The sequence below is a fragment of the Pseudophryne corroboree genome, chromosome 1 (assembly GCF_028390025.1).
Source record: "Pseudophryne corroboree isolate aPseCor3 chromosome 1, aPseCor3.hap2, whole genome shotgun sequence".
Taxonomy (NCBI): Eukaryota; Metazoa; Chordata; class Amphibia; order Anura; family Myobatrachidae; genus Pseudophryne; species Pseudophryne corroboree.
In genome coordinates, this window is record NC_086444.1 from 1,165,666,827 (window position 1) to 1,165,679,028 (window position 12,202).

The following is a 12,202-nucleotide window of genomic DNA, read 5'->3' on the forward strand; positions in this document are numbered from 1 at the left end:
CTGCATTACACGGCGGTCACTGATGCTCTCTGCATTACACGGCGGTCACTGATGCTCTCTGCATTACACGGCGGTCACTGATGCTCTCTGCAGTATATAGCGGCAATGGGATGCTGTCAATTTACCTACAATCAAAATCCTGACGGCCAAAATACTGACATTTAAAATGCCTTTTTCCTTTGAAACTGACTTGTTCATACCATCTCAGTGGACCTGAAGGGGGAGTAGTGTGCCGAGCGCAGAAAGGCACCGTGCCCGAAGCATGGCGAGCACTTATATGGTGTCCATGTCGACCTATGTTGACATACACACCAACAAATAATGAAAAACTTGTGTTGACTTTTTGACCTGTCGACATTTTAATGACGGTATTTTGACCTTGTTGGTATTTTAAATGTTGGTATTTTGACATCGTTCAATTGTTGTCGGTATTTTGATTGTAGGTATTTCATACTAAACCCGTAGTCACTGATGCTCTCTGCATTATATGGCGGTCACTGATGACGTCAACACTATATGTCAGTAACTGACGCTCTGTATATTGTATGGCAGTCACTGAGGCTCTGTGTATTGTATGGCAGTTACTGAGGCTCTGTGTAATGTATGACGGACACGGTGATGATTTCTGCATTTATATGGTGGTCACGGTGATGTTCTCTGCCATATATGGCGGTCATATAGGCTGGGCTGAGTTTTTCCCCTAGGTGACAGAAACCCAACTTCACCGTTGCTTAAATGTACAGTAGCTTTTACTGAACGTTTGGCTATTACATTACTTTATGTGTTAGCAAGGTTAAAATGATAAAATACTACACGTGCACCACACAGGGCTTGATAGGTTCCCTTCTTTCTCATATCATGTTACGGTTTTATAAATATCAATCCGTGTTATAAAAGATTAATCCATTCTTATTTTTTTATTGCAGCATTGTACAGTGTTAATAGTTCGGACTGGTCATTATAATGCTTAACATTAGAAAGCGGTTAACGGCTTGGAGCCGCTGAGTGTCTGGTGGCATGGGGAAGAGAACCTATAAAATAAGTGCAGCACAAGTGAAATCCAGGAGGAGTAATGGAGTAATGGAGACAAAGTGATCAGACAGGCACAGAGGTTAATTTTAATTGGGTTTTCACTCCCATTCTCAATAACTTTGGAGCGTTGCGCACTACTCCCCCTCCCCGCCACCTAATTACTATTACTGTGAATGGAAGGGGGTTATCCAAATTATTTTCTAAATAGCAATTTTGTCCGCCATGAAAAGCAAACTGATGGGGATAGAGAAAAACAAATGAAAATGACTTAAAATGCAGACTGACGGACAAGACAAGCTGGTGTGTGTCCTTCCGGCCACGTGGGAAAATACAGCAGGACTGCGATCTTTCTTTTGCTTAGGCTCAAGGACTAATGTCACAGCAAAACATCCCAGCACTTATCTAAAATCTTTCCTTGTCAGCTCATTAAAATATGAAGGTCAATAAAATAATATTCCACTGAGCTGGATGCCGTCCAGCTTGGCACAGAGGCTCGGGAGTGAAATAACACAGAACCTACATTAAAGTTCTGCCTTCTATTCCAGCTTCAACAAAGCAGCAACAAATTACAGCTGCAGATGATCACAGTAGTCTCATCCAGAGGAGACAACAACTGGCGTCTAGTGACCCAACTCTATAGTCGGGTGTCTCACCTGGGGTTCCGTGCCTTCCCCATCGTCATCCAGGTCTTTCCGCGTTGCTTTCCGGGTGCCCATATTTCTGAAGGAGGCCAGTTTTGAGCTTCTTCTCTTGATGGCATCAAACATGATTCGGAAGAATCTGCAGAAGACAGACAACAAGCGGAGTTTGTATGGATCCAAACCAGACATATAGGGGCTAATTCAACGGATCTCTCTGACCCAACGCAAATAGCGAGTTTTACCATATAGCGCATGCGCAGAAGTGAAATCTCCATCCGATTCAGAGAAGGACGGCTCTTGGTCAGATCTGGCTTTGCGTGATATGGTCATTATAGGGTGGGAACAGTGCTGTGACCATGCGATTTGGATGGTATAGCTAGAGTTCTGTGCTATTCTGAGTCACGCATACAGGGGAAGGGGGCCTGCGTCTGATGGATCTCTTGCACCTAGTAAGGGTGCAAGTGGTATGACATAGGACAAAAGACTTCCCATACCTTTTATCTCCTATTCCTCCATCCTATAGATGATGTCATGACTAAGGGGTCTATTTACTAAGCCTTGGATCGAGATAAAGTCAGCAGAGATAGAGTACCAGCCAATCAGCTCCTAAATGTCATTTTTCGAACACAGCCTGTGGCATGGCAGTTAGGAGAAGATTGGCTGGTACTTTATCTCCGCCCACTTTATCTCCATCCAAGGTTTAGTAAATAGACTCCTTAGTCTCTGATGACTGGCTGATCAGTTATTTAGATTAGGGTCCATCCTAGGACTAGCAACGCAATTTTAAGATTAAGTACAAATAACTGTACATAATGTCCCATGTGTAATAAGTACAGAAAATATGGTAGGATCACATTGATCATTGCTATTTAAGCTATAAGTGCAAGCACACCTGTGATGTGTGAATGTTTAAATGCCTCAATTCTCCCACACCATGCATCTTAGGGATTCCCAAATCGCACATAATCTGCGTATAGATTTCAGATATGTTTCTAGGATTCTGTGAACTCCTAGCTATGATAGAAATATCAATTTTATGTCAAAACCCGATAAAATATGATGATGCTTTGCTCTCTTCTTTTGTCCAAATACCTTTGTAGACAGACAGGTGAAGGTTTGCTACCTCCTGTGTTAGGAAACGGGTACGCATCCTCACCTCATGCAGCACTGGAGGAAAGTGTTTGTTTACCAATGTCCTGTCAGGTAACTGCAGTGTCCTACCAACATGATACTATAAGGAATGTACATTTTAAACTGAAATTACACATGGCCACCTCAGGGCTTCCTGAGTGATTAACACCTCCTGTTTATCTGTCTAGACAGAATTAAAACTCATCAAAAGAACATCACAAAATCTCCCAGAAGGGCATTCAGACCACCTGCCCTCTATGACCTGCAGTTACAAAAATCACTTCATAAATATAGTTATAATATGAGCAATATGTAATTATTAATGGAAGATATTTCCCTTTCTACAATGTACTAACATGCCTATAATCTCTACAGTATATCTTACACCTGTGTATCCCAAATAAAATAAACAATAGTTGGACTACTACATGACATTCATACCAAACTAAAATCATGAAAGAGGGAAAAAAATCAGATCAGACCCCCCATCATGATTTACTGAAGTGCACAGACCAACCTGACACAGTTCAAGGGGTCGGACGGAGACTTCACACAGTAAGATGCAGTCATAGTCTGACCTCCTTTGGCAATGGTCTTGGTCATCATTAAAACTATTCCAATCAACATCGATTGTCAGACTTTCTGGGCAATCGGTATGTCCAATTAGGTATAAAACGATCTAGCTGGACAGGAAAATTCAAGAGTGTGTGTGGGCCTATTGCCTATAGCAGGTAATATGGATGCATTCATTGAGAATTGTGGTGGGTTTCTTCTTTAGCATTATTTAAAGTCAAACCTACTCCACTTCCTGTGTCACCTACCTGTGTAAATGGAGCAGGAAGATCAGAAGATAAAATGATGAGCAAGTAAGCGGGGTTTAGGTGGGTCATTGTGGAGGATCAACAAAGATGCATTGTGTAGAGCGATAGATACTCTTGATGGGATTTTGTTTTCTCCTCCCCATCCGCCCCCCTTACCCGACTGTCCTATTCTAGTCAGTCAAACCCACCTGGTCTCCATGAAGCGAAGAATTTCCTCGGGTCTCAGGCATTTCTCCTCCCGGTAAAACTCGTACGGCAAAAAGTGGAATTTTAGTTTGTAGACCTGATGTTTCTGGGATTGCTCGTCAATGCGGAAGGTTTCCTCCACATCCAGTTTATGCATCACCTGTGGAAGGGGCAAGATACAGATATAATGACCCAGTAGACCAACTTACAAGAAAGCTCTCCTAGTATGATAGGATGTCCCATAAAAGTCACAGATATGTAAAAATAAGAATTTACTTACCGATAATTCTATTTCTCATAGTCCGTAGTGGATGCTGGGAACTCCGTAAGGACCATGGGGAATAGCGGCTCCGCAGGAGACTGGGCACAAAAAGTAAAAGCTTTAGACTAGCTGGTGTGCACTGGCTCCTCCCCCTATGACCCTCCTCCAAGCCTCAGTTAAGATACTGTGCCCGGACGAGCGTACATAATAAGGAAGGATCTTGAATCCCGGGTAAGACTCATACCAGCCACACCAATCACACCGTACAACTCGTGATCTGAACCCAGTTAACAGTATGATAACCGTAGGAGCCTCTAAAAAGATGGCTTCCAACAATAAACAACCCGATTTGTTTGTAACAATAACTATATACAAGTATTGCAGACAATCCGCACTTGGGATGGGCGCCCAGCATCCACTACGGACTATGAGAAATAGAATTATCGGTAAGTAAATTCTTATTTTCTCTGACGTCCTAGTGGATGCTGGGAACTCCGTAAGGACCATGGGGATTATACCAAAGCTCCCAAACGGGCGGGAGAGTGCGGATGACTCTGCAGCACCGAATGAGAGAACTCCAGGTCCTCCTCAGCCAGGGTATCAAATTTGTAGAATTTAGCAAACGTGTTTGCCCCTGACCAAGTAGCTGCTCGGCAAAGTTGTAAAGCCGAGACCCCTCGGGCAGCCGCCCAAGATGAGCCCACCTTCCTTGTGGAATGGGCTTTCACAGATATTGGCTGTGGCAGGCCTGCCACAGAATGTGCAAGTTGAATTGTACTACAAATCCAACGAGCAATCGTCTGCTTAGAAGCAGGAGCACCCAGCTTGTTGGGTGCATACAGTATAAACAGCGAGTCAGATTTTCTGACTCCAGCCGTCCTGGAAACATATATTTTCAGGGCCCTGACTACGTCCAGCAACTTGGAGTCCTCCAAGTCCCTAGTAGACACAGGTACCACAATAGGTTGATTCATGTGAAACGCTGAAACCACCTTAGGGAGAAATTGAGGACGAGTCCTCAATTCCGCCCTATCCGAATGAAATATCAGGTAAGGGCTTTTATAGGATAAAACCGCCAATTATGATACGCGCCTGGCTGACGCCAGGGCCAACAGCATTACCACTTTCCATGTGAGATATTTCAAATCCACTGTGGCAAGTGGTTCAAACCAATGTGATTTTAGGAACCCTAAAACTACATTGAGATCCCAAGGTGTCACTGGAGGCACAAAAGGAGGCTGTATATGCAGTACCCCTTTGACAAACGTCTGAACTTCAGGCACTGAAGCCAGTTCTTTCTGGAAGAAGATCGACAGGGCCGAAATTTGAACCTTAATGGATCCTAATTTTAGGCCCATAGACAATCCTGCTTGCAGGAAATGTAGGAAACGACCCAGTTGAAATTCCTCCGTAGGGGCCTTCTTGGCCTCACACCACGCAACATATTTTCGCCAAATGCGATGATAATGTTTTGCAGTTACATCCTTCCTGGCCTTGATCAGGGTAGGGATGACTTCATCTGGAATGCCTTTTTCCTTCAGGATCCGGCGTTCAACCGCCATGCCGTCAAACGCAGCCGCGGTAAGTCTTGGAACAGACAAGGTCCCTGCTGGAGCAGGTCCTTCCTTAGAGGTAGAGGCCACGGGTCCTCCGTGAGCATCTCTTGCAGCTCCGGGTACCAAGTTCTTCTTGGCCAATCCGGAGCCACGAGTATCGTTCTTACTCCTCTCCTTCTTATGATTCTCAGTACTTTTGGTATGAGAGGAAGAGGAGGGAACACATATACCGACTGGAACACCCACGGAGTTACCAGAGCGTCCACCGCCATTGCCTGAGGGTCCCTTGACCTGGCGCAATATCTGTCCAGTTTCTTGTTGAGACGGGACGCCATCATGTCCACCTTTGGTTTTTCCCAACGGTTTACAATCACTTGGAAGACTTCTGGATGAAGTCCCCACTCCCCCGGGTGGAGGTCGTGTCTGCTGAGGAAGTCTGCTTCCCAGTTGTCCACTCCCGGAATGAACACTGCTGACAGTGCTATCACATGATTTTCCGCCCAGCGGAGAATCCTTGCAGCTTCTGCCATTGCCCTCCTGCTTCTTGTGCCGCCCTGTCTGTTTACGTGGGCGACAGCCGTGTTGTTGTCCGACTGGATCAATACCGGTTGACCCTGAAGCAGAGGCCTTGCTTGACTTAGGGCATTGTAAATGGCCCTTAGCTCTAGGATATTTATGTGAAGAGACGTTTCCATGCTTGACCACAAGCCCTGGAAATTTCTTCCCTGTGTGACTGCTCCCCAGCCTCTCAGGCTGGCATCCGTGGTTACCAGCATCCAATCCTGAATGCCGAATCTGCGGCCCTCGAGAAGATGAGCCTTCTGTAACCACCACAGGAGAGATACCCTTGTCCTTGGAGAAAGGGTAATCCGCTGATGCATCTGAAGATGCGATCCGGACCATTTGTCCAGCAGATCCCACTGAAAAGTTCTTGCATGGAATCTTCCGAATGGAATCGCTTCGTAAGAAGCCACCATTTTTCCCAGGACTCTCGTGCACTGATGCACTGACACTTGTCCTGGTTTTAGGAGGTTCCTGACTAGCTCGGATAACTCCCTGGTCTTCTCCTCCGGGAGAAACACCTTTTTCTGGACTGTGTCCAGAATCATCCCTAGGAACAGTAGACGTGTTGTTGGAATCAGCTGTGATTTTGGGATATTTAGAATCCACCCGTGCTGACGTAGCACTACCTGAGATAGTGCTACTCCGACCTCTAACTGTTCCCTGGACCTTGCCCTCATCAGGAGATCGTCCAAGTAAGGGATAATTAATACGCCTTTTCTTCGAAGAAGAATCATCATTTCGGCCATTACCTTGGTAAAGACCCGTGGTGCCGTGGACAATCCAAACGGCAGCGTCTGAAACTGATAATGACAGTTTTGTATCACAAACCTGAGGTACCCTTGGTGAGAAGGGTAGATTGGGACATGGAGATAAGCATCCTTGATGTCTAGAGATACCATATAGTCCCCTTCTTCCAGGTTCGCTATCACTGCTCTGAGTGACTCCATCTTGAATTTGAACCTTTTTATGTAAGTGTTCAAAGATTTTAGATTTAAAATTGGTCTCACCGAGCCGTCCGGCTTCGGTACCACAAACAGCGTGGAATAATACCCCTTTCCCTGTTGTAGGAGGGGTACCTTGATTATCACCTGCTGGGAATACAGCTTGTGAATAGCTTCCAATACTGCCTCCCTGTCGGAGGGAGACGTTGGTAGAGCAGACTTCAGGAACCGGCGAGGGGGAGACGTCTCGAATTCCAATTTGTACCCCTGTGATACTACCTGCAGGATCCAGGGGTCCACTTGCGAGTGAGCCCACTGCGCGCTGAAATTCTTGAGACGGCCCCCCACCGTGCCCGAGTCTGCTTGCAGAGCCCCAGCGTCATGCTGAGGACTTGGCAGAAGCGGGGGAGGGCTTCTGCTCCTGGGAAGAGGCTGCATGGTGCAGTCTTTTTCCCCTTCCTCTGCCCCGGGCAGGAACGAGCGGCCTTTTTCCCTCTTGCCCTTATAGGGACGAAAGGACTGGGTTTGAAAAGACGGTGTCTTTTTCTGCTGAGAGGTGACCTGGGGTAAAAAGGTGGATTTTCCAGCCGTTGCTGTGGCCACCAGGTCCGATAGACCGACCCCAAATAACTCCTCCCCTTTATACGGCAATACTTCCATATGTCGTTTGGAATCCGCATCACCTGACCACTGTCGCGTCCATAACGTTCTTCTGGCAGAAATGGACATCGCACTTACTCTAGATGCCAGGGTGCAAATATCCCTCTGTGCATCTCGCATATATAGTAATGCATCCTTCAAATGCTCTATAGTTAATAATATACTGTCCCTATCCAGGGTATCAATATTTTCAGTCAGGGAATCCGACCAAGCCACTCCAGCGCTGCACATCCAGGCTGAGGCGATCGCTGGTCGCAGTATAACACCGGTATGTGTGTATATACCTTTTAAGATATTTTCCAGCCTTCTATCAGCTGGTTCCTTGAGAGCGGCCGTATCAGGAGACGGTAACGCCACTTGTTTTGATAAGCGTGTGAGCGCCTTATCTACCCTAGGGGGTGTTTCCCAACGTGCCCTAACCTCTGGCGGGAAAGGGTATAGTGCCAATAATTTATTAGAAATCAGCAGTTTTTTATCGGGGGAAACCCACGCTTTATCACACACCTCATTTAATTCATCTGACTCAGGAAAAACCACTGGTAGTTTTTTCACACCCCACATAATACCCTTTTTTGTGGTACTTGTAGTGTCAGAAATGTTCAATGCCTCCTTCATTGCCGTGATCATGTAACGTGTGGCCCTACTGGACATTACGTTTGTCTCGTCACCGTCGACACTGGATTCAGTATCCGTGTCAGGGTCTGTGTCGACCATCTGAGGTAACGGGCGTTTTAGCGCCCCTGACGGTGTCTGAGACGCCTGAACAGGCACTAATTGATTTGTCGGCTGTCTCATGTCGTCAACAGTTTTTTGCAAAGTGCTGACATTGTCACGTAATTCTTTAATTACTACCATCCAGTCAGGTGTCGACTCCCTAGGGGGTGACATCACTAACACAGGCAATTGCTCTGCTTCCACATCATTTTCCTCCTCATACATGTCGACACAATCGTACCGACACCCAGCACACACACAGGGAATGCTCTGATAGAGGACAGGACCCCACTAGCCCTTTGGGGAGACAGAGGGAGAGTTTGCCAGCACACACCAGAGCGCTATATATATACAGGGATAACCTTATATAAGTGTTACTCCCTGTTATAGCTGCTGTATTTATATATTAGCTGCCAATAGTGCCCCCCTCTCTGTTTTACCCTGTTTCTGTAGTGCAGGACTGCAGGGGAGAGTCAGGGAGCCGTCCTTCCAGCGGAGCTGTGAAAGAAAATGGCGCTTGTGTGCTGAGGAGAAAGGCTCCGCCCCCTTCACGGCGGCCTTTTCTCCCGCTTTTTTCAGGAAACTGGCAGGGGATAAATGCATCCATATAGCCCAGGAGCTATATGTGATGCATTTTTTTTTTTAGCCATATAAGGTTTTTATATCGTTTTTATTGCGTCTCAGGGCGCTCCCCCCCAGCGCCCTGCACCCTCAGTGACCGGAGTGTGAAGTGTGCTGAGAGCAATGGCGCACAGCTGCAGTGCTGTGCGCTACCTTATTTGAAGACAGGAACGTCTTCTGCCGCCGCTTTCTCCGGACCTCTTCGCTCTTCTGGCTCTGTAAGGGGGCCGGCGGCGCGGCTCTGGGACCCATCCAGGCTGAACCTGTGATCGTCCCTCTGGAGCTAATGTCCAGTAGCCAAGAAGCCCAATCCACTCTGCAGTCAGGTGAGTTCGCTTCTTCTCCCCTTAGTCCCACGATGCAGTGAGCCTGTTGCCAGCAGGACTCACTGAAAATAAAAAACCTATTTAAACTTTTACTTCTAAGCAGCTCAGGAGAGCCACCTAGCTTGCACCCTTCTCGTTCGGGCACAAAAATCTAACTGAGGCTTGGAGGAGGGTCATAGGGGGAGGAGCCAGTGCACACCAGCTAGTCTAAAGCTTTTACTTTTTGTGCCCAGTCTCCTGCGGAGCCGCTATTCCCCATGGTCCTTACGGAGTTCCCAGCATCCACTAGGACGTCAGAGAAATTTTCCGTATTAAACTTAACCAAGCTCATGTTATAGGTGTACATGGCGTGCAACAGGATCCAAGTAATGTTCTGCGTCAGCAGCCATATTGGGCACCAAGTGGCTGTGTGACACTCTGAGTGTGACTCCCTGTGTGCATGTGTGGGAATCCCCATGTGTGCTATCATTGCTTTTACTTAAAGGTCAGTAATGGCTCACTGCATTTTGCCATATTAATTGTAATGTCCATCCCACAACACTTGTCAGACTTTATCTCTCGGACCTGCTTACATATAACACTAAACCATATTACCATAGGATTTCTTTGCTTTCAGCATATGCTGCCCACTTTGGAAAAGATTATTGTTCCTGTACCTAACTCCCTGTGAACAAACTGCAAGGATTACACCAGTAATGCCAGTCTACATAAAACACCCAGTTTTCTTTTCCACTATAACATGTAATAACAGGTAGACTCATACGGAACATTGCCCCTGTGCGTTTCCAATATGGAGTGTACTTTAAATGTTACGCATAGAATCTAATGGCACAGTGTTTCCCTGGGGACGAATCATGATCAAAGCGAGTGAAAGTCTTATTACTAAGCAACCATGGCTGGATAAACCTTCTCCCAGGCTTGTTTTATGAATGGGCACACGGACGACTAAATTATATTTTTCAACGTCATTAAGTACTACACCAGATTCAATGGATTTACAGATAAAGTATATTTATGTTATCTAACAAAAGCCGACAAGGGGGATGTAGCGTTCCTGCAACCATCACAATGTGAAATACCAGTCACTGTGCCCAGATGTCACAGACCTCATTGCACACCTTAAAATGGGCAAAGTGTCTTGCTAAACCATTTGTCAGTTGCGGATATAAAGTGTGGAATCTGTCTGAAGTAGACAGGAAGGATGGAAGCATGTTCCCACAACGGTCACTGCCCTGAACATGTTGCAATTTAGGTTTCCTTAAAATAATATTTCAACAGCTACTAAGAGAATGTACAGTATGCGGCAGATCAGGATGTTGGCGAGCTGCAGATAAAACTCTGGTTATGGTGGGAAGCACTTCCATGGAGTACAGCAGATTTCTTCTGTGTAAGCTCGCATAAAGCAGGGACTGACACGGAGTAGGCTAGGGGTATATTCAATAAGTGTCGGATCCATTCCGACATGCATTTGTCGGAATGGATCCGGCAAGGGCTATTCAATGAACGGCCAAATCAGACTGTCGTCGGGCCGTCCCTGGTGTCCTGCTCTGCTACTGCTGTCGGCGGTTGCCAGCTGCGCTGACAGCGGTGGGGGGAGCTGGCGGGGGGTGGTGGGGGGAGCTGACAGCGGCAGGGGGAGCTGGCGCGGGGGGGGGGGAGCTGACAGCGGCAGGGGGAGCTGGCGGCAGGGGGTGGTGGGGGTAGCAGACAGCGGCGTCCTGGGGGGGGAGCTGGCGGTGGGGGGACATGTCTGCGGCGGCGGGGGAGGCGCTGCTAGGAGTAAGGAGCCTGGCCAGGGGGACGCCCTGCTCAATCAAATCAATCAATTAAAGTCGGATTGAGATTGTCGGCAAGGGGGCCAAAGCCTGTCGGATTTGGCCCCGTTTCCGAAAGAAGCGCGCGGATCGGCGCCTATTCCGCAGATCCAAGTGTTTTCCGACAAGTTGGGAATTGCCAACTTGTCGAAAAAAAAACTGCTCTCTTTGAATAGGTCGGAACCCCTTCCGACAGAAATCTGTCGGAGGCTGCCGTCTTTCCGACAAGACGGCAGCTTCTGACAGCTATTGAATACAACCCTTAAGCTATGTCGCTGCCACTTTAGCAGGGAGTAATATATCCTACCACATCGGCTGGGACCCCACATAGAAAATATTCTACAAAAGCAGAGGATGAACATTTGAGGGGTAGATTTACTAAAGATTCTAAAACAGACAAGTAGTGGTGTTCCCATACCAACCAATCACATTCTAAAATTCTAGAATGACAGCTAAGATCTTATTGGTTGCTACGGACAACCTTACATAAATCTATCCCATGGCCTCCACTTGTATTCAGGATTGTCCAGAGTATGTCATATTCTATAATGTGATCATAATTTCTTCATCCACTTCTTGTGCTAACGAGTAATCCTGTTTTACTTATCGCACAATAAAACATCACTTTTACAGGACATGTACAGTATTCATTTCTACTATAAATCCTTATCTGCCTGAATCAGCAGCTACTGTACATAACCGAGAGGAGAACGTCTATAAAACTATCTTCTTACAGCAATAACCTGTCACCTACACACAGCAGTGCTCACATATAAAATGTAAAATTGGTAATAGGCTCTCTCTCTGGTGGAATAACTAATGTTAGAGCTTGTAGATACTGGCGGTGAAAAACAACGCCTCTTATAGAGCAAAAAGAGAAAAACCTTGACATGTCTTACAACCAAGGCCTCTGTCACATGCTCGGTCTACCCC

The 12,202-nt window shown here is 46.6% G+C and overlaps 1 protein-coding gene across 1 annotated transcript in view; it reads right to left on the minus strand.

Moving 5' to 3' along the window:
• Nucleotides 1-12,202, minus strand: part of POLR1A (RNA polymerase I subunit A) — a 298,145-nt gene that overhangs the window by 49,561 nt on the left and 236,382 nt on the right. Inside the window, exons 27-28 of the mRNA XM_063924980.1 lie at nucleotides 3,814-3,971; nucleotides 1,686-1,812 (exon numbers count right to left, since the gene is read on the minus strand). Of these exons, the coding sequence (XP_063781050.1) occupies nucleotides 1,686-1,812; nucleotides 3,814-3,971 (285 nt within the window). The remainder of the gene's footprint in view (nucleotides 1-1,685; nucleotides 1,813-3,813; nucleotides 3,972-12,202) is intronic.